Source organism: Chelonoidis abingdonii, chromosome 1 (assembly GCF_003597395.2).
Source record: "Chelonoidis abingdonii isolate Lonesome George chromosome 1, CheloAbing_2.0, whole genome shotgun sequence".
NCBI lineage: Eukaryota > Metazoa > Chordata > Testudines > Testudinidae > Chelonoidis > Chelonoidis abingdonii.
In genome coordinates, this window is record NC_133769.1 from 323,357,088 (window position 1) to 323,380,352 (window position 23,265).

Here is a 23,265-nt window from a genome sequence, read left to right on the forward strand (position 1 = left end):
TTTTTTAGCATCTCCTGTCTGGACCATTTTGGTGCTACCCGTTCAAGTTCTGATGATCCTTTTTGTGTGGCTGTAGACTGCTTTGCATCTTCTTTCACCTTCTCTGTGCTAGTCTTCCCTCAAGCTCAAGTACTGGTTGTATATTAAATCCATTGTGAAACTAGTTCTGTACTGAAATATTTGAAATCCTGTTCTGCTCCCATTGATGTCAAATGCAGTATAATTGGTCCCTAAATTTATCAGCTTTTGGCCCTGCTATATATCTTGTCATGTTAGTAAAGATGTTGTTATTGAATTGAATACAAAGTCCTGTCTCTTTTTCTATGTGCTGGTGTACATCAGAAGATACAAAACTTTCAAGAATAATAGAGGATCAATAAGTAGAGCCCTGTGTTTTTTTTTTTCACAAATGTGAAGTAACATGAAATAAAACAAAACCTATAAAATGAAGAAAAAACAAAGCTCCTGTAGCTTCCTGTCCCTCATGACTGGGTGCTGCTTCTCACTCCGGGCATTGGGACTGGATAGCCTGTCTGTTCCTGTATCATGACAGGCTGGAAGGACATGGGGCAAAATTTGAGTGGTGGTGGTGTGTCCTGGCACACAAGGTTGCAGCACCACTCTGTCAGATTTGGCCCGTGCACTCCCCCCATCATTATGGAGGGGCAGACATCTCAAACCTGAGCAGCACTGCCACACTATAAACTAGGAAGCAGCACCCAGTACGGGGAGCCAGGCCCAGCCCTGCAGGACAAGAGCCACTGCTGACAGCTGAGTGCAGGGTGGGCCTGCTCTGAAACCTACTTTGCCCCCCAATCCATGGCTTTCCTACCCACCCCGAGGCAAGACCTGACAGTTTTTTCCCTCCAGATCTTCCGCAATAGAAAAAAATCCAACAAAATTCCCCCAAAATAAAATGAAAAAATGTAAAAAAGAATTTCAGAGTTCTACCAGTAAGCTTATTCAAATGTGCAGTGCAACTGTGTTCTCTGTTTGCTTTTGATTTTCTCACCCTGAACAAAGCTACTCAAATTAGTCCACCTTTGATCATTTTGGCTTCAAAATTTATTTTTCACCAATTCTTCCTGTATATTCATTTCTCCTGTTTTGGCCCAGATTCTACAAACATGTACGTGCACAAGTAGTCCTTTTGAAGTCAATGGGGTTACTTCTTGATTTAAGTATTTCTCACATCTAAGACCCATGTTTGTATGCTGGGGTGGCTGGAAATAGTTCCCAGTTTGATATAACTTTGGTTTATTATGTACATTTGTCCCAGACACTGTTGTGAGATAGGTGTTCAATAACCAGTTGAGGACCTGATTCTGCCACCCTTACGTTAGATCATTGTCACTCCCAGACTACAGCGCATGAGCCCTGTAATGGTTCTTTAATGTGGCTCTTGTGGCTCTTTACAGTACATGATGCTAAAACACTGTGAGTTAATTATTATTCAATAAAGATGCTTTTACTGCGTTATTAGTGCAAGTTGATAACTTGGTTCAGTTATTAACTTATTTGCTCTGAGAATTGTATATATTTTTAGATATCTATCTATATAAAACTAAATATTTCCCCTGTCATGCTGTTTAAATATGAATTGTACTATGGTAAATTCACACTACTGTGCCTCTTTTGGGTAATGTTGATTGCTGATTTGGCTCCTGAACCTCTGAGATCTGAATATCACTGTGTTAGTAACTTATTCTACAAGTAGTCTCATTACTACTGGGCATCAAGAAAGGTGGTAGAATCAGGACCTAATTAAGTAAGTAAATTAGGTGAAATCCGGTCCCCACTGAAGTTAATGGGAATTTTGCCATTGACTTTAATGAGACCAGGATTTCACCTCTAAGATGTTTTTTTTTTTTTTCCCCCTAAGCTGCAGAACTTTCTCTTTTCCGTCCTTAGATATATTAGATTTCCCATCTTTTATCTTCCAGGCATTTTCCTGTTCATCTTGTTTATATATTTCTTCATATACTTTCCTTCCTTCCCTCCCTCCCCATTTTGTCTGTTGTCAGCTAGGCATACTGATCTTTGCTGCCCCTTGGCTACCTGCTCGACTTTATTTTTAGTGTGTATGTACAAATCAATATTCTAGCAGATAGAGAGCAGAGGTGGCAAGAGAACCTTCTGTTATGGAGCTGTTTTACAAAAGATATGCTAAGATGGGCAATGGTTTCACTTTTAGACTATCTTATGCTTTTATGACAATTCAAACATAATTTAGACATCAGGTTATCGACTTCTGTTTCATGACTGTTAATCTTAATTGCTGTTTTGTACCTGCTTTGAGTTTCCATTTACTATGTGCTTTTGAAAGCTGTGTAATCAAATAAGGCATGTAGTGTTGTTGTGTTTATTTAAAACATTTTATTTCAGAAGCAAACAAATGGGCTGTTGCATTACAAAAGTAGTAACTGTCACAAATAAAATACAGCACTTGGTTTGACTAAAATTGTGCAAACCCTTTAATTATAGAGATGCCCTTTTTAAACTGGTTGTAGGTTTAGTGAGGAAGGTCCATTCCCTTTCTGCCCACCTGCTCACGTGGGAGAATATCAGGCAAGGAGCCCCTGTCACCCACCCATGGCTAGAGTCACAATCAGGAGGGTAGCTAGGGAGTGGGCAGCTTATTTGCCCTTACTCCTGTATGAATCAGGAAGACCAAATGCAATAATTGAAGTGTGTAATGGACTGATTTTGGTTCTGCACTAAGTACGATCTCAGTGCAGCCTGCACTATACAGTTGTCATCTCCAGAATAACATCTGTGATCAACCAGACATCGGAGGACACAGATGAGATTGGGGATGATCCAATACCATTCTAAAACTCTTGTATCCAGAAGACACAGGTAGATTTGTAAGAGGTGTCAGATCATCACACGTATGGGGTGGATCAACAAGAACAGTAAACAGTATCTGTTTGTAGCAGTAGAACAAGAACATAGCTGTATCAACAAAGGAAGGCCCTGATCCTGCATGTGCAGTTATTGACGTCTGCTGCATGGGTGGAGGAGAGGAAGCTGTTTACCTGGGCAGCTGGCAATGTTTTCACATCTTGTTCACTGCCAGCTGCCTCCAGGAAGGAACTGTAGTTACTTCTGCATGAATTAGGGGCAAATTTTTCTTTCCTTATGGCCGCTCTGAACTCAAGTGAGAGGTCTGCAATCCAACAGTAATCTGTCTGGCAGTGGCCCCTACCTGTGTATTGCCCACTCTGTCATCATTTCCCTCTTGTGTGTCTGCTTGTAATATTGAGGCGTTGCACAGAGATTGCTGCAGGGGTAGGCTGTTGTCAACACCGACAGTGCCTCATAGTGAACCAGGGGCTACCCATCCTCTGCACCTGTTGCACTCAATTGGATGTGATGGAAGGCAGCAGCTTTCAGGATTGAGTCCCAGCCAATATTCCCTTAACTTTTTTACATCCATGTGCAGAATGAATTTTGTTATGTGTACCAATATGGAGGTGATGTGTGGCAGAGCTGGGGCTGAGGGGTTTGCACACAGTGTGGGAGGGGGCTCAGGGCTAGGGCAGAGGGTTGGAATGTGAGGGGTGAGGGCTTTGGCTGGGGGTGAAGCCTCTGGGGTGGGGCCATGGATGAGGGGTTTGGGGTATGGGAGGGGGCTCAGAGCTGGGACGGAGGGTTGGGGTGTGGGGGGTGAGGGCTCCAGCTAGGGCTGCGGGCTGCCCCGGGGCTGCAGGGAGAGAGAGAGAGATTCCCCCAGCCCTCTCTCAGTGCAGCAGCTCAGGGTTGGGGGAGAGGCTCCTCTCCTGGGCAGCAGCAGCTCCGGCTGGGTGGGGCTGGGCCAGACCAGGCGAGAGGCTTCCTCTCCCCAGCCGCCACAGCTTTGGCTGGGCTGGGGGAGGGGTGCCTCTTCCCGGCAGCTCCGGCAGGGGGGCTGGACAAGGCCAGGGGACAGGTGCCTCTCCCTGCCTGTGTGGCCCTTGATAGCCTGCTGCTTGGCTATGCAGCTTAGAGGAAACACAGGTCCCAGCTAGGATTTGCATAATATCTCAAAACACTCATCTATGTCCTATAAGGCAGGGCAGGATATGGTATCAACATAGCGGTCTTGGAAGCCATCTGTTGTCCACCAAGGCAGCTGTGTTCATCAGCAAAGATGAAGTGATTAAGGCCTAGAGTGAAACTTTCATGAGCCAGGGGAAGAGCATTTTCAGCAGAAGATCCTCATCTGTGGGACCTTCTTTTGGATGAAATTCAAATGAGCCTAATCCCCTACTGATTTCTGATCCCATTGCAAAATCCACTTTTACTCAAAAGCCTTCCTACAATACCAGCACCTGTGGGGAGGGGGAAAGAAGAAAAGAAAAATATGCCAAATCTAATCAGCTAAACCAGAATTGGAAAGTATTAGGATTTATGTCGTACACATTTCTGTTCTGTAAGTATGACCTACATTCTTTGTTCCTAGATACATACACTTACATTTAGCTGTACTAAAATGCATATTGTTAGCTTCTGCCTAATTTACCAAGCATTCCAAATCACTCTATATCAGAGACTTGTCCTCTTCATTATTTATCACTCCCAGTTTTTCTGTCATCCACAAATTTTTATCAGTGATGATGATTTTGTTTTCTTCCAGGTCATTGATTAAAAATGTTAAATAGCATAGGGCCAAGAATCAAGCCGTGCGGGACCCCACTGGAAACATACCGGGTACCTGCTTGATGACGATTCCTTGTTTACAGCTACAATTTGAGACCTATCAGTTAGCCGTCTTTTAATCCATTGAATGTGTGTCATGTTAATTTTATATTGTTGTAGTGATGGCTTGGGCACTTTTACCCACTTGCCACAAGTCACAGAACAAACTGGTTTGTAATCATTCAGTTATCTGAATTATTGCTAGGAGAAGCGTTGAGTCCACATTTCTATCTGAAAATGCTGTGTATTGACGAGCCCTCAGAAATGTAGATTGCATTAGTCATCTCACTAAATAGAGAGTTCAGAAGATGAAAAATTCACCACATTTAGTTTCTTGATAATCTGGTCAGCCTACTTTTGTACATAGGTTTCTGTTTTGTTTTTTAGAGACAGGGTTCTTTTTCAAAGGATTTTTGTATATGTCTCTGGCATCCCTTGAGTTGTCTATCATGTCACATACTATTTTACTCAATTGACTGTGTTTGCATCTATGCAAAAAGAGACCAGGTGGGTGGGTAATACCTCTTATTGGACCGACACAGGTACAACAGTACTCCAAACAATCTATAAAAAGACTTAGTCTTCAGTGGCCAGAGGCTCATCATATTATTTTCTTCCTCCTAAAGATTTTTTCCACTCACAAAACATTGAAAATGTAAATGTGGGTTCACTGGTTATTGAAATTTCTTATAAACTTTAATCTTTCAAGTATACTTTAGCTATGCAAAATGTAGATTCTGAGTAAATATTAGTGCAGTTAATAGAAATTGTATAGTAAATGCTTAAACACAAGGCTGAAAACGACTTCCTTTCTTTGTTCCTAACAGCACAATCCCCTGTCAATGCTTCAGGCGATGGGGTGTGTGTGAGCAGGGGAAGGATGTTGGAGGATTTGGCCATAATGCAGCATGTAAAGAGATCTTTTAAAAAGAACCGTGGAAGAAAAAGGGCAACATTCTTATGGATTACCATTTATTATATTTAGTTTTATACTTTTTCATTTGTATAAACATGCCCATTTTATAATATTACAGAGTAGCACTATAGCATTCAATCCAAGATAATCCAGTTACTGTTTCACTCTGACATGTCTCACTGTTGTATAGGACAAAAATAAAAATCTCAAGCTTGATCATTCTGTGACTTTGTATACATGTTTGATAATGTAAGTAAATTGTAGCGGTGTGTGGAGGTGCCCCCTCTATTTTCCTGCCCATCTCTTTAATGGTGTTACTATATAATGTTCTGTACCATCAAGAGATTATGAAATTTCTTAAAGCTAAAAGTATTAAATGAACACACTTATTGCAAACAAATTTGTCAGTGTCTCAAACAGCTGGAACTTGACTTTCTAACAAGCGGTGTACCACTGTGCAGAGTTTAATTTAGGCACTTGGGGTTTTGCATGACAAAGAATCTGATTTTGTAGAAATCACATTTTGTAGAAATGCTGCAGGTCAGGCTCACAGCTTGTTCTGATGGAAGTGCAATTTGGGGGTCTTATTTAGGTGGATGATGGTGCCCCCAAGGCTCTGCACTAGTTGCCTTGTTTAAAATTTACATGCCAGTTCACATGCTGCTATCAGGCAATGTCAGAGTCTGCTATAATCTGGGTATTCATTTTTATGTCCATTTACTTGGTATTAATACTCTTATTTAGTCCTACAGACTCAAAATGTGGCATTGTACTGACCGTTTGGCACTTTGACATGTTTCTACCATGCACTCTGCATAGATGTACTGAAGAGGGATTTGGAGAATGGTTTGAAAGACTGTTATAGTTTCTCTGCCTATTTGGGGGTTGGTTTGTTTTTTGTCCACTCTTGTTATGATCTATATGTCCAGAATAGCATCAGCTTTCTCGGAAACACTAAGATTTGTTGCAGTATCTCACAGTGAAGTTGAATTATACAAGTCTCTCTGCTGGATATATGTCTGGATCAGGCAGGCAATGAATGATTATGTAAGTTTGTTGATTACCAACGGGGGCTTCCATTGTGTGTTTTATAAAAATTCTCTTTAGATGACAAATGAATTGGGCAGGACATCCAATTTTTGTCGTAATTGTAGTTAAATAAAATCAGAGCTTCTGTTTTAAGTTTTAACCATTAAACACCTGTAAACACCCCGATACAAATGATGATAAAATTGCTGTTCATACAGTAAACTTGGGGGGGGGGGGGACACCAGAAATGGATACTTGAACCTAAGGGCTTGTGTACACAGAGCAGTGATGGGAATTATGGGATTTGATTTCTAAAGTGCACAAATGCACTGCACATTAATTGGACTGTATAGATCCTGCTGGTGGGCACTATTGGTTCTGTAGTACACTTTAACATAATGCTGTTTGAAACAGTACAATGTTAAAGTACACTAGAGAATATTACATAGCAATTACTCCTTACAATATATACAAAGAGAGCCCCCCAAAATGCCTCAATTTTTGGATATCTACATAAAACTCAAAATTACAAAAAATGAAATTAATAAACCCATGAAAACAGAAGCCCACGTATACCAACCACATCAGCATTGTTTTCAGAGGTGACAAACCACATACACATACAAACCTCAGAAATCTTTCAGGCTCTGAATATATGAAACTTATTTGGAAGGAAACTGTTCCTGTATTGGAATCACTAGGGGGAGAGATGTGTTAATACCCATCCCCAAAGAGGCTGAGTTTGGGGGGCCTTGCATCAGCCCCAGTGCCTGCTGACCCAAGGAGTGAACAACCAAGGTTGGTACCAGATTTTAAGGATCCATCAGCAGCCCAGCCCCCTTTCTGTTGGAAGAAGAAGCAAAACCTGACTGTTTGCTTAGTACCAGCCACATGATGCGCCTTTAAAAAAAAAAAAAAAAAAATCCAGTCATCTTTGTACGATGATATTTTTACGCTTATTTTATCATTTTTAAGACAAGAACATTGATGGTACAGGTACCAGATAAGAAGAAGAATTAAACAATCCTAAAAATCTTCGAGGTAATAATACCTATTTAATAGCAAAAAAAATTGGCACCTTCTCTCACAAAGTAGTAAATTGGCTGTCAGAGAAATGTTTGGCTGTTTTTTTAGCTGCATTAGGCCAGCATTGCATCACTCTGCTGGTACAAAGCTACCCTAAAAACAAATTCACTTGCTGCTGGAAATTTCCCCTGTGTAGCTGACTAGCAGCTGCTCTTATGCCACCTCTCTACAGTCAGCACAGGTGGGAAGGCGTCTCCGTGTCCTGTTGCTAAAATGGTTTGTTGAGACCTTAGGCAGCCAGGTCTCCTAAGATTCTGCAGACTGTTGCAAGCTTGTCTTGGAGGAGGGGTGGACCAGTGCAGAGTAGCCCTAGGATGAGAGGTAGAGTTTAATGGTGGCATTGGGCTAGTCTATTTTTTGCCAAGATCCATATTTTTTGGTCAAGGTATAGTCAAGGTCCAGACTCCAGAGAAAATAATTATAAAATAATAAGTAAATAAAAACATTTCAGGGTGATTCAAAAGCATCTGCCCCAGTTTTGGCCCACAGTCCACCTGTTGACTACCCCTGCTTTAGGCTACCTTTGCACCTAAGTGGTCTTGAGCTGCAGGTTAGGATCTTGCGCAAGATTTGCACAGTCCTTGACAACTTACTCCTGGAACTCTCTGTAACCACAAGCATTCAAATAGTGATAAAAATTTCAATTAAGTGATCATTGTATAATCTGGAGGGGGCAGAGAGACCTAACAGGTAGCTCTGGAGCAAGTTAGAATTGGCATTTTATAAAATTTGGAAGATGTTTCTCTAAAAGATGCCCTGTATCAAAAGGAAGCCCCCTTACACTAACAACCCCAGCCTTTACAGCCCAGATTAAGTCATAGGTTAGCTGAGTCAAATTGACATCATTGACTTCTACCCAAAGTGGAAAATTATTTCTTAAGATCGAAAAGAAAAAAACCCAGCCTTTATTTAAAAAATTTTCAGGAACTTCCAGAAAAATAGAAATTGCATCACAGAGGAACAAATTCTCCTCTAGATCCAGAAGCCCAACCATGACCTCCCCGCACTGGAGATGGGGCAGGACTGCATTATAGATGAGTGGATTTGTGTTTCTGTCATAGTTCCCCAAACAAAGTGAAGTTACTCAGGCTTTGTGGGGGCTTTCATCTCATGAGGACAGTTGTAGGTTTCATAAAACGTACGAAAGAAACAATCACTTTGAAGACAGCAGCTTATAATGAATCTTAAGATGTTTGATAAGCACAAATTTAATCTCATTTTCAATCAAACTGTGCCAAATTTAGCTAAAGATTGTGACAAATGATCATTCTGAACTGGTGCTGTGTGCCTCTTAATTTTACTTTTCACCCAATCCTTTAGAAGAGCATATTTTATTTTGTATAAAGGTAATAGTTTGTGTACTAAAAGTATTTACATTCCCCAAAGGCCTGCTTATGAACCAGCATACAGTCCAAATATAATTATGATATTACATAATATGTACATCACAGAAGCACTCTCTTCCTTAGTGATTGCTTAGTTCCTACTGGTTCTCCCCACGTATAGGAACTTTATTCTAAGAATGACTTTGTGGACTGGGCCTTTACATTTGGCAGAGACAAGCAGCTACAGTCCTAAACCGGCTATTCTCTAAATAGGAGTACTTACCAGCTGGAAGAAAGAAAATAGCAGCATCTAACTCCTATTACATTTTCCTCTAATTTTCCTTTTTTCATTCCAGAGGAGAGGGCATTTTTACATGGAATACTTGTTAAATTATTTTGCCATTGAAGTTTGTCTTTTTTTCTTTAACCATCTAAAGTAAGTCTTTGTGTCTCACTTTTACCTGTCATGTACCTATTTTCTTGCATTATTTTGTATTTGTTTTTAATGTGCCTCAAATAGGAAACAAGTTTTAGGATGTTCATCCTTTGAAAGGAAGGTGTGCTTAGCAGGTGCAGACTTGAAAACTTAAACTTTTTTTTTAAACATAACATAAACAATGGCTTTCCACCACTCCCTTCGACTGATATCAGCCTGCAAGTTATTTCCTCTTGTGTAATAACCCGATAGCAAACCTTTGAAATGATATTTCAATTTCTTCAAAGAACAGTTTCCCTTTTTATTTCTCTCTCTCTCTCTCCTCAATATATTTGATAGTACATCATCTTCCTCTTGAAATTACCAACAGCAGAGCATTTCAACTATTTCAGCCTGCATTTTTCTGAAGGCATTCCCGCTCCCCCCCTCCCCTCCCCAGCTCCTACAGCAGTTTGGTTATGATGAAGAGTAATAATAGTAATTAAAAAAACCCTTCCCCTCCAAAGCTCCTTGCATACACTAATGCATGTGATTAATTTTAGGCCCATGAATAATCCCATTGAATTCACATTTGGCAAGATTACTCATACGTGCAGAGTTAAGCACCTGTGTATGTGTTTGAAGAATGGTGACCTTAAGACTCTGTAACAGCCAAAGAGGAATACATTGCTGCCCAAAAAGGACTAAAACAAGACAACTAATGGTCATTACTATTTTTCTTTATCTTTGTATGTGCATTTCTAAGGTAGTCGTCATTGCATTGTGTAGACACCATCACTTACATTAAAAAACAAACAAACAAACAAAAAAATGAACAGTGGTCTTCCAGGATGAGAAACAAGCTCTCCACCTCCCTTCTATTCTTTAAGACGTTTTCTTGGGAACGCAAGAATACCCATACTGGGTCATACCAATAATGCATCTAGCCCAGTATCCTGTCTTCCAACAGTGGCCAATGCCAGATGTTTAAGAACAGGGCACTACTGAGTGGTTCATCCCAGCATCTGGCAATTGGAGGACACCTAGAGTATATGTTGCATCCTTGACCATCTTGGCTAATAGCCATTAATGACCCTGTCCTCCATAAAATCATCTAGTTCTTTTTTTAACCAGGTTGTACTTTTGTCCTTCACAACATCCCCTGGCAACGAGTTCCACCGGTTGACTGTGCATTGTGAACAAGTACTTTTGTTTGTTTTTAAACCTGCTGTTTGTTAATTTCTTTGGTGACTTCTTGTGTTATGTGAAGGGGTAAATAACATTTCCCTATACACTTTTTCCCCACACCATTCATGATTGTCTAGACCTTTGTTGTGTCCCCTTTTTAGTTGTCTCTTTCTTTTAAAGATGAACAGTCCTAGTTCCTCCTCGTTGTTTGTTGATACAGACTATGGCTACCACTCTGAAACCTATTCTTTTCAGTTTTTCCTGATGTGGAAACTGTTCCATACTCTTAATCATTTTTCTTGCCCTTCTCTGTACCTTTCCCAACTCTAATATATCTTTTTTTTGAGATGGAGTGACCAGAACTGCATGCAGTATTCAAGTTGTGGAGTACCATGGCTTTATATAGTGACATTATGTTATTTACTGTCTTTTTATCTATCCCTTTCCTAATGGTTCCTAGGATTGTTAGCTTTTTGGACTTCCACTGCACATTGAGCAGCTGTTTTCAGAGAACTATCCACAATAACTCCAAGATCTTTCTTGAGTGGTAACAGCTAATTTAGACCTCATCGTTTTGTATGTATGGTTGGTATGTTTTCCAGTGTGCATTACTTTGCATTTAACAACATTGATCTGTCATTTTGTTGCCCAGTCACCCAGTTTTGTGAGATCCCTTTGTAACTCTTCGCAGTCTGCTTTGGACTTCACTATCTTGAGTAATTTTCTATCATCTTTAAACTTTCCCTCCTCACTGTTTATCCCTTTTTCCAGATCACTTATGAATATGTTGAACAGGATGTTACCCACTCCATTTAGGGTACCTTGCCTATACCCTACCGAGGGCTCAGGGTGTAAGGCACCTATCCTTACCCACGGGGCTCAGGAAGAAACCTGGTCAGTATAAGTACCCACCCTTTCCCTCAGGGCTCATGCCTCTATGGGTCTGTGGAACCTTTTCCTTGGAAAGAACCTTACACAGTTATGCTCTAAACATTTATTTATTAGCAACACACAGAGAATATATATACCAAGCAAATATCTTATGCTCACCGCTCCCTATATACAGACAAATTTCATCTGATGGCCAGTCAGGATCCACTCATCTGGGCGTTCCCGGCGATGCCTCCGCACATCACAGTTGTGGGGTCAGAATTCCAGCAGCTTGATGTTGCACTGCAGTCCGGAAATGATTCCCAAAGAGCATTGTTTTTCACTTACATTATATAGGTAAAACTAGCTACCTCCTTCAATTTTACTAAACCTATGACATTATCCCACACTCCTAAATAAAAATTTTAGCCAATTACATACTGGCACTTGTGTCCTTCCTGCCCAAGTTGTTTTTTTTTTCTGTTTTTTACATTTTAACTTTCATGCCCAAATGATAACTTAGTTGTGACCTTCTCTGTTTTTGCAGATAGTCAACATAAAGACACTGGTTAGAGCTTATCTTACAGAGAAACTCAGTCTCTACTTTACAACCTTGGTGGTTATAACACTCAATAGGGACCCCTGGTTGAGAACCACTGTTCTAGGTCAAGGCATAGTAATCCAAGCTAAAGGGGACAAAAGGATGGATTGCTGTGGCTCAGAAGTGCTGAGTGTGCTAGAATTGGCTCTGGGTGTCTCCTGTGGTAGTTGTAATGACTTCCATCAGCATTCAGGGATCGTAGTTCAGCAATGATGTTATTAAAGGATTTTCATAGTGGTGATGGCCCTGATTTTGCCACTGTTTCTGACCTTGAAATTAACAGGGCTACCCAGCGTAAAGTATTATACACAATGTGATACTCCTGGGGGAATTGTGTGCCACTGTGCACATGCATATTTCATGTGCTGTGCATATTTTAAATATCTTTTTGCAGAAAATAGCTTCTGCTGAAAAGTTGCTGCAGTTTCACCTTTTGCTCACCAAAGGGTGCGGTAGCACTAGAGCAGAGCAGCAGCTCTTAGCAAGCCCCAGCTATCATAGGCAAGAGAAAGAGCCTACCTTCTTAACAGTGCCTGTTGGGCCAGGTCAGGAGACAGAGTTTATGAGGAAATAGAGTGGGGCTGCTGGGAGGTTAGGGGCTCATAAGAGCTAGTGGGGGAGGACAGACTGGGGTAGTGACTGAATGGGAGTGGAGGTGCAAGGTCACATGTACCGGGGTGTGTGCAGAGCTACAGGGAGAAAGTGGATGACTGAGTAGGGTCACAGAGACACATGGTGACAGGGGCAGATGTGCCTGACTGAATGGGAGAGGCTAGGAGTCAGCCAGGGTGTGCAGGGGGAGCAATCCCTCTCCACCCCCTAAAAAGCCCTGTTCCATACTTTTCCCACCCATACCCAACAACCCTTCAAGTTCATACCCAGGCTCCTTCCCAGCAATGACTTCCATCTCCCTCAGCTCCTCTGTTACCCCTGACTCCCCGCAAGCCTTTGCACTGCTTCTGAGAGATGCAGGAGATACAGTTCTGTACTGTAGTTAAATGAATTATTATTCAGAGTTATGTATTAATATATGCCTAGTAAGGAATCTAATTTGTCAAAAAAAAATTTCCTGAATCTTTTTTGTTGTCTGTATTGTTACATACATACCTGTTGACAAATATTTTGAAATAAATTACTGAAATAATTGAAACTGGTGTGATTATATTGTGTTATTTTGACAAATAAAGTATGCAGAATTTTGCAGAATTTTAAAATATTTTTAGGTTTTTTTAAAAAAAAAACTTTATGCAGAATTCCCCCAGAAGAAATGTGAGTAAGTGTTGTTGAATTCGACACAAAATTAGCAAGTCTTAGTCATGAGGACAGGTCTTGCGTGCTAAACACTTATTTATATCATACAGTGTTGTATAACATGAGAAAGCAACACAGATTAAACAATGCTTTTTGTCTTAAAAATCCCAATTCTTTCTCTTCGTTTATGATGATAACTCATCCCAAGTAGAGATTCAAAACTAATTGTATAATACTACTGTGACAAAGTTCCTCCTCTATCTTGGTGGGTTCTGCGCTTATTGGCAGATTTGTTCACCTCAGAGATTCACCACGTGGGTCAGGGAACAGCCCAGAGACCTTCCCCTCTGGTAGAACCCACAGTCCAGGTCAATTCCTCCTGTGTCTAATCAGGAGTTGGGAGGAACCCAGGCCCATCCTCTACTCTGGGTTCCAGAGGTTAAGAGTGCCTCCTGGAATAACTGTGCAATAGCGACAACTCTCTGGACTACTTCCCAATGGCCTCCTCCCAACACGTTCTTTATCTTCACCACAGGACCTTTCCCTTGGTCGCTGATAATGCCTGTATTCAATCCTCCAGCAATACGCCTTCCCACTCTCAGCTCCTAGTGCTTCTTGCTCTCAGCTCCTTGCATGCATACTACAAACTGAAGGTGAGGTTCTTTTTAAACTCAGGTGCCCTGATTAGCCAGCCTGTCCTAATTGATTCTAGCAGTTTCTTCTTGGTTGGCTCCAGGTGTCCTAATTAGCCTGCCTGCCTTAATTGGTTCCAGCAAGTTCCTGCTTGTTCTGGAACTACCCCTGTTACCTTACCCAGAGAAAAGGGATCTACTTAATCTGGGGCTTATATATCTGCCTTCTAACACTCTCCTGTAGCCATCTGGCCTGATCCTGTCACACTACTTAAATTTTATGGTTGTATTTTGGAAAACGAGACCACACAGGTTTGAGAGATGACTTTTTGTTTGTTTTGTCTCCTTTCTGCTTCTTTAGGAGTATTGCACTGTGCTCAATGAGTTAGTGTAGCCTTTTTGTGATGGAGAAGGAGGCAAGCCAGTTGGAGAAGGACCACGTCCATAGTGTGTATGAGAAAATTGCTCCTCACTTCCATGATGCACGCTACAAGGCTTGGCCAAAGGTACAACAGTTCCTTTCAGATCAGGAACCAGGGAACCTGATTGCTGATATTGGTGAGTTGGATCCCTGAGTATGACAACTGTTTAAAAAAAATTAATTTTTTGAGTGTTGATAATGATCAAAGCCAGGGATGCCTCTTCTCTGTATTAAGCAGTACTTTTGGGGATGGTCAAGGTCACCTTGCCTTAAGCTGCAGGTTTGAAATGAGTGCTTATCTGCAAAATGAGTATTTTGGAGTTGGTAGGTACTCTTTTAATCATAGCCTGGCTGCTTATCAAATTTGCCTCCTGCTGCCTGCTCTCCCTCTTTCTTCTATAATGGCCCTGCTTCCAGAGCCACCCATAGATACATACAAGACGTGTCTGTGCAATTTTTCCCATTACCTATTTGTGATCGAGTGTACCAGGCCTTTGAGGCCCCTTGCTGGCTGGCTCATGGTCTTACCATACCCTGCCTCAAGAAAGGAGCAGTGAAGATGGGTCCTCCAAGCCTGCCTAGAGAGGCTACAGAGAAGCAGCCAATCTGAGCCCAACAGGCTCAGCTAAAAGATGCTGCAGGGCCTGAGCAGGTCAGTAGGTCCAGAAGAGCAAGGAAGGGTGCTTCTTCCTGGTCATAGGAGCTTGAGAGAGTGTGCCAGAAGATGGGTTCTGGTGGCATTTGCATTTAATAGAACCATATAATAGGGTTGGAAAGGGACCTCAGAAGGTCTTCAAAGCAGGACCAATCCCAACTAAATCACCTCAGCCAGGGCTTTGTCAAGTCTGACCTTAAAAACCTCGAAGAGTTCCACCACCTTCCCTATGGTATAACCCATTTCAGTGCTTCACCACTCTCTCTGAGTGAAAAGGTTGTTTCCTTATATCCAACCTAGACCTCCCCCTCTGCAACTTTGGACCATTACTCCTTGTTCTTGTCATCTGGTACCACTGAAGAACAGTCTAGATCCATTCTGCTTGGATATCCCCCTTTAGTAGTTGGAAAGAGCATCAAATCCCCCCTCATTCTTCTCTTCTGCAGACTAAATAATCCCAGTTCCCTCAGCCTCTCCTCATAAGTCATGTGCTCCAGCCCCCTAATCATTTTTTGTTGCCCTCTGCTGGCCTCTTTCCAATTTTTCCATATCCTTGTGGTGTGGGGCCCAAAACTGGACACAGTACTCCAGATGAGGCCTCACTCATGCCGAATAGAGGGGAATGATCACGTCCCTCCATGTGCTGGCAATGCTCCCACTTATACAGCCCAAAATGCTGATGATTTGGGAAGAAGGAAGATCTGAGAACTTCAGCTGTTAGGTAAGAGTGAAGGAAAAGGGGCTACGTGGGAAAAGGCCCAGGCTAGCAGCAGCGAACTGGAGGCAACTGCTGTTGATAGTGTCTCTGGGTTGGGATTCGGAACAGTGGGTGAGCCCTGGTTCTCCCATTAGTGAAGTGATCTAAGCCCCAAGAAGGGGACAAGGCTTAGAATCCCAAAGGCGGGGCGGGATTTAAAGGGCCCAGAGATGGGGCTGAAGACACTGCTGAAGGCAGGCAGTGTGTTGAACTCTGTGCTACCCCAAAAGGGGTTCACCCATTTGACTTGTGTGAGTTGGCTGGAGTTTGACCATGTGAGTTAGCCTGGCTGCCTACCAGATTTGCTTCCTGCTGCCTGCTCTACCTCCTTCTTCTATAATGGACCTGTGGGAGTTGGCTGGAGAGCTGAGTCTCTGAAGAAGAAAAGAGAAAGAAAGACTGACACCCTACTGAAGGCACTAGAGGCCAGAAAGGCTTGCAGTATCACACCCAGCCGTTAGGAGACACTTGGGAGGTGAATGTCCTGTCACTTCTATTAAAGGAAAGTATGAAAGGACCAAATAGCTGAATAATGTTGCAAATAATTTTCCCTTTTTTATTTTAAGATGTCAGTAGATATGGAAAGTTTAATATATAGGATAAATAACTCTGAAATTTGAAGTTTTCTATTTTTCTAAAGTTAAAGCATGGACCATGCCAGGGCAAGTTTCCCTGTACTACCACACCAGTGTGCTTCCATGCCTGCAGGGACAACAGGTGCTGGCCAGCTGGTAGTTTTGCCACTGTTCTCCTTCATTCTTTAAGAAGTAACATTGTCTACAAGGATGCTAATAGTGATATGGACACCTCCCCATTAGAAGCTGAACAGACCATGAAAGGATTTCATGTTGACCACCAAACAGAATTCTGATATGGCCAGCTCATGACTGCTACTGACCTGTGCTGGATTCAGACTAAAAATAAATAGCTTCTCTATTCCTTTTTCAGTTTGCTAAAGTCATCTCTACAGCCCCTTTCTTTTTTCTTTCAACTCTTAGGGTGTTGATGAAAGTATCAATAACAATGGCTTGGGCCAAATGTGTAATGTCTGATGTTACACAGACTTCCCTACATTGCTCTGTGTGCGCACACTGGGCTTTCTGCTCTATATGTCTCTTTTCTTTCTGGTGTTTTCATGAATGGTTGGGATTAATTTCATAGTGGTTTTTAGTGTATTGTAAACCATGAAAACATAAGGGATACTATTCCTCTGGGGCCAGAGGCCTGTGGCTTGCTGGCTCATTAGCCCCACCTGCTGCACCTGAGAAAGAGTTGAAACTTAATTAACTGACTCTTGGAAAAAGAGGGCAGAAGGAAATGGAGGAGGGGATTGCAACAACCTCCAGAAAGCTGAGGGACCAAGGGCTAGTCCCTCAGTGGACTGCTGTGGGAGCTACTGCACAGAGGAATTGCTCCAGGAACCACATGGACAGACGGGAGATACTGCGCGGTCCTTTTTTTGCTGAGCCTCCAAGGTAAGAGCTGGGAAATGTTGATTGTTGAAGTTTCTGGTGTGCAGGACAGACGGGGAAAGGACTATTTGGTCTCCACAGACTTTTTGAAGAAAGAGGCTGCAAGGCTTTTTTTTTTTTTTTTTTTTAATTGGTTTGTTAAGAACACTTAAAATCAACTAATCCTGCTGGAAACTGCTGCCTTGGATTCCTCGAGAGAGCTCAGACAGAATTAACCTAGGGAGTGAGCTGACTCAGCAAGAAAAAAGCCTGGTTTGGTCGGAGGAGGGCACTATAAAATAGGCCTCACTCCTTTCACGTGAACAAATACGTATGCATTATGAACCATCAAACTGAATTTTGCCTGTGACATAGAGGATTTGAACTGAAGTCTCCAGAAGTGAAAGGCTATTATATTAACACAATGCACTTCACTCCCTTTTCTTAATTTGATCTGTGATTTCAATGACAGTCATTTAAGCAAGAGGTGAGAAATCACATTTGGTAACTTTTTAGATTTTCAAAATGTAAACAGTTTTTCAAACTATCAGACTTAATAGTATAAGGATTCGGATACCTGAGCCCCAGATGAAAATGCTAGCAGTAAAATAGCTCTAGTCTAAAGTTTTGTTACATTATTTCAACACAGACTTCTTGTAGTATGGGAAGGCTGTAAATCTCCACATCAGAAGCATATAGTTATGAAGAAGAAACTGCAGGGAGCTATCAGACAAAGAGTTCCAGTTGTCATGGCAACAACAATTAGCAGCATATAACAAGAAAACAATGGGTTTAACAGCTTGGTCTAATAGTGATTTAATTACTTAGCCTTCTAATTTGTCTGTTTGAATACACAGGAATAATTCAGGGCTGTATTGCTGCCATACGATGCTTTAATATAGTATTTTTGGTCTCTTACAAGCAGAAGTGCAATAGTGTCATTAACATAAATATTATTGATTCTGTATGCCATGAGAAAGCCAAGATAAATGCTCTTTAGCAAACCCATCTCATCACTTAACGTCACACAGCAAAGAGCCCACTGTTTGACAGATAGGAACAGTCTGTGCTCATTGTGCTGAAGTGATCTCAAGACACAATAAATTCCTCTATAATGTCATCCTGTTGTGTTTTTTTTTTTTTTTTTTAAGTGGGCAGAGAATTTCACATTATTGAGGTCAGACCCTGGCACATTTCTTTGCTCATGTCAGGAGTACATTCTCTCACATACAGAAACTGAATGATACTCTTTTCTCCTCCATATTTTACTACTTCAGGCTGTGGAAATGGCAAATACCTTCATATCAATTCTCAAACCTATAAGCTGGGCTGTGATTACTGCTTCCCTTTGGTGGAGTCAGCACGAAATGATGGCCATGAAGTAATGGTGTGTCATAGTCTGTGCCTGCCATATCGGAATGAGTGTTTTGATGCTGTCTTATCCATTGCTGGTAAGTTTTGTACATTGGCAATTTCTGTTGGCCAAAATTTCAAAGGATAATCATGTTTGGAGTTTCTAGGCTGGCTTCACAATCTCTGCCAAATATTTTGGCAGAGGGCAAGACAAGATTTGGGTAGACCAAGGAAATTTTGCACCAATCTAGTTACACCACTGCAAACCCCTCCCCACTTTGCCAGTGCAAAAGGAGGCTTGCTGTGTTTTTAGTAACTTGATAGGGTAGGTTACACTGGTACACACACTGCCTACGCTAATGATTTGCAAAAACCCAAACATAGACCAGGTCCTATTTGGGCTTTTCCCAGTGGTACAAATGTAAAATGATGAACACTTGCCTGCAGGAAAGTGATGAAAAGCAACACAAGAGCCAGCAAAGGAGTCTCTGGTAAAACAGATTTATGTGGCGAGGAGTATGCTGGCCCTGCAACTCAGGGCCCAGTCTTCATTCAACCACAGTACTGAGAGGTGCTGCCACTCTACTGTACGGGGAGACTTTGGCAAACCAGTAAGGTGCCTAAAACCACTATGGCTTATTGTTAAAGGCGGCCTAGTCAGCAAGCTGTAAATTGGCTATTCAGCAATCTCAGCTTGACCAAGGCAGGAGGGGAGGGGGTTTTGGGTGCCACAGCAAGGGCAGCTTGACCCCACGTCCTTCCTGATAAGAATTGTGTTGAAGTTGCTGATACATGCATTTTAAAAGAGCAGAATGTGCCTCAGAAATGTCTATTGGGGTCTCAAGGCTACAGACTCTGGAAAAACCCACACATGGTTAATCAATAATCAGAAGGATTGCCCATTGGAACTGCTTGCTTGCCCATTGGAACTGCTTGCTTAACAAGTTTTCTTTAAGGGACATGTCATTCTGTTACTAATGTATAAATAAGGGGGAAAAGCTTGAGATAGTTGGACTCTTTGGACTCTCCCTCTGGATACATCTTGCCATCCCCGCCAGCACACGGAACATTTGGCCACCGGGAGCCTGCCACAGTTTCACTTGAGAGCCACACTTAGCTTTGGTAATTATCAAGGGTTGGGGGTGTTTTACTAATCTCGTTGTGGATGTGTGTAAATGCTTGAGACTAGTAAAGTTTAGCTTTAAGTGAAAACACTTGTGTTGTCCTATTTGTGTCAGCCATCTGTGCATCTCCCCTGATTTATATCCTGACACCTCCTCGAACAGAGTAAAAGTTACCAAGAGCTTTGGGTTGAAAGAACCCCGGGTAACACTACTAGCAAATGAAGGATTGAGACCCAAAACTTAACATTTTTTTCTTGTTGTTGAACTCTTACGATGCTGGCACAGCTTGGTAGAGAGGCAGGGGCAGAGATATCTTGCTTTTTGGTTTGTGTTTGGTTTATCTTTTGGACATATGGAAACCCCATACTTGTACATTCAGATCGGGTAATTACAAGCTGAAGTGTATGTTTCTATATGCAGGAAGATGCACACGATAAGGGAACCCATTGGAGAGATGGCACTGATGACTTTGTACACTTATACAGGGTTTTGGGTGAAGTTGTGGTAAAAGTATGAACAACTGAGGCTAGGTCATTGTCTGCTAGATGAGACTGAGATGGTAGAAAGCATTACTTGCAGGTGTGACTATGTAAGCTCTTAGAATCGGCAAGTTATCCAAGAGTACTCCTAGACTACAGACTGAATTGACCAATTGTTGGTGGGTACCTTCATCAACAGGTGACTTCATGGCTGCAAACTCTTCAGAGTGCTTTCCTCTGCCTGCTAGTATAATCTGTTTTACTCATGTTCAGCATCAGTCAGCTGTTAATGCACTAGGGCATCTTGGTGGTGGTAGTGTGGCCGTATGTGATAACGTATAACATTGCCAACTCATGATTCATTTTTTTTATCATGCATCTCATGATATTTGAAGTTTTTTTTCTTTTCAAAGCACAAGTTCTTGGAGTAATAGGATTATGTGAGAATCTCAGCTTCTGGTTGTAATTTTTTTTTTTTTTTAAATGAAGCTTCTAGCCCACATGGTTGCTGAGAAAAGCTTAAAAATGTGCACTTCAAAGGATCAAAAACCAAAACGCAAATAAAAAGAACTCCAGACTTCTTACTTAAATCTCATGATTTCTAAGCCAATCTCATGGGTTTTGGACCTGACTCAATTTATTTATTGTGAGCGATGGGTTTTGGCAATCCTGCAGAGAGCCCCTCCCCCCAATCTGAGTCCTGTTTGTACCCACATAATCTTCTGAAAACAGATACCCACCAGAGGTGATGGTAAACATTTGCATTCCCTATCTTCCAGGAGATTGTCTAGCAACAGGAATAAGGTCCTTCAGCAATGCTCAGGCCAAGACTAGACTAGAAACTTTTGCCAGCATAGCAATGTTGATTAGAAGTAACTTCATGATTTTTGGCCACATTTCTATGCCAATAAAAGCCCTAATGTAGATGCAGGTAGACTGGCATAAAAGTGTTTTTGCCACTATAGCTTATTTTCCTCAGGGAACTGGTATAAACTACACCAGAAAAAGCACTTTTTGATCAGTACAAGCTGCATCTGCATTTGGAGGGTTTTGCAGTAAAGCTACACTAGCAAAACTTATAAGCATAAACAGATCTAGATTCCTTTCAAATGCTTAACTCCTAACAGATAAATCTTCCACAGCTCTTTGCCTGCATTTGGAAAGGTATCCTGTACGTTTTCTCAATTTACTCATAACGCTCGCTGACAGAAACCAGCCCTTTTCTCACAGTCACATATACTGATGGGGTTTTTTTGTGATTGTATGCATCATAGAGCCAACCCTGTCCCACTGAAATCACATAGAGGTTAGCCATTGACTTGAGTGACACATGGGCACCAATTCTACTATCTCCTCTTCTGTTAAGGAATTAATACTGTCTGAATCCACTTGGCATATCTGTAGCTCTTTCAAAATGGCTTTATCTCTATCCTAGTGAGATCATGCTCTTTATGAACATAAGAATGGCGACACTGGGCCATTGTGATATTCCCCAAGGTACAATCTGGACTGCTGAATAGCTGTGTCCTGTCAGTTCTCCAGTCTGGGGTGCCTTTTACACTGCTTCACTGTGAAAGCAACCGCACAGCCTCTGACATGTAAATTACTCCCAGCTATACTGCAAGAGTGCTTCAGCTAGCCATTTCTGAATTTATATTGCAGAGTGACACCAGCAAATTCTTAGTCCTAGGCTTGTCCCCAGAAATGTGCGTCCTGTACTGTTCATCTCTTTCCTTCTGTGCAGTACAAGCTCATAGAAAATATGTCATCTCAACGTGGGTTGTGCATAGTATTTTCTATTGTTATCTTAAATCTTCTTAGCGTATGTGCAACATGCCTCATTCATCACAGAATTTGGTCCACTGGTTGGCTCATTAGTTTCCCTGGCTTGGGATGGGTACTGATGGGGAGTTGGACATGAATGCTGATCCATCCCCCCCATTGGGAAACTTCATTTCAGATAACACTTTAATCCAAACACACTTTGGTTTAGATAAAACAATAAAACAAGTTTAACTTCAGAAATGTAGATTTTAAGTGATTACAAGTAATGAGGCATAGAAGTCAGAATTGGTTACAAAGAAATAAAAGGTAAAATGCAAAATAATGCCTAACTTATCAAGCTAAGTGAATTCAAAGCAAAGATTTTTTCTAACCACATGTTTATAGCTGTCTGACTGGATCCTGTTGGCCAGTACCCCTCCCCCAGTTTAATGATGCTCCTTAGTAGAGATGAGGGGAGAGAGGTAATTTGTGTCCTCTCTTCTCCTTTATAGCATTTCTGTTCTTTGAGAATTCTCTCCAGCTGGGGTTCAGGTGACAGCAAGTCTGTTTGCCAAGTAAATTTCTTGCTCACACCCTTCTTCCTGTCAAAGAACCGCTGCTTCACCAGGTGATAATCCATTTGATTATGCTCACACCTGGTAGAGGTGTCGTTTTGCTTATTGTCTCTGAGGAACTGTTTTGTGCCTGCTTTTCTAAACTTGGAGCATGTCTCAGTAAAGTCATACAGTAGAATCTTATTATTTTACATACAACGTTGCCACCAGGGGTGAAAGTAACTTAAAGGACTTGCTGGTACTTCAGAATCCTGAGGAGGGTGTGGCCTCCACCGGAAGAGACAGAGCCTTTAAATCCCCAGGCCCTTTAAATCAGGATTTAAGGGGCCCGGGGCTAGGGCTGTGATAGCAGCCACTGGGAGCCCTAAGCCCTTTAAATCACCCCCGAGCTCCCAGCTGCAGAGAAGGCTGGGAGCCCTGGGGTTTGGGGGCAATTTAAAGGGCTAGGGCTCTAGCTGCTGCTACTGCAGCAGAGCCCCAGGTCCTTTAAATTTCCAACAGAGCCCCAGGGCTCCAGCAGCAGGGCCTGGGGCTCCAGCTGCTGCCACCCTCCATGGCCCTTTAAATCATCTCCTGCTGCTGGAGCCCTGGGGTAGCAGCGGCAGGGCTCCGGTGGCTATTTAAAGGGCCCAGGGTGGTAGAGGCAGTGGGAGCCCCGAACCCTTTCAGTAGCCACCAGAGCACTGCTGCCGC

General features: G+C 42.0%; 1 protein-coding gene across 1 annotated transcript in view; it reads left to right on the forward strand.

Annotated features, from left to right (window-relative positions):
* The window catches only part of LOC116831731 (uncharacterized), a 93,969-nt gene that overhangs the window by 20,888 nt on the left and 49,816 nt on the right, over positions 1 to 23,265 (forward strand). Inside the window, exons 2-3 of the mRNA XM_075065715.1 lie at positions 14,355 to 14,551; positions 18,555 to 18,728. Of these exons, the coding sequence (XP_074921816.1) occupies positions 14,398 to 14,551; positions 18,555 to 18,728 (328 nt within the window). The 5' untranslated portion in view covers positions 14,355 to 14,397. The remainder of the gene's footprint in view (positions 1 to 14,354; positions 14,552 to 18,554; positions 18,729 to 23,265) is intronic.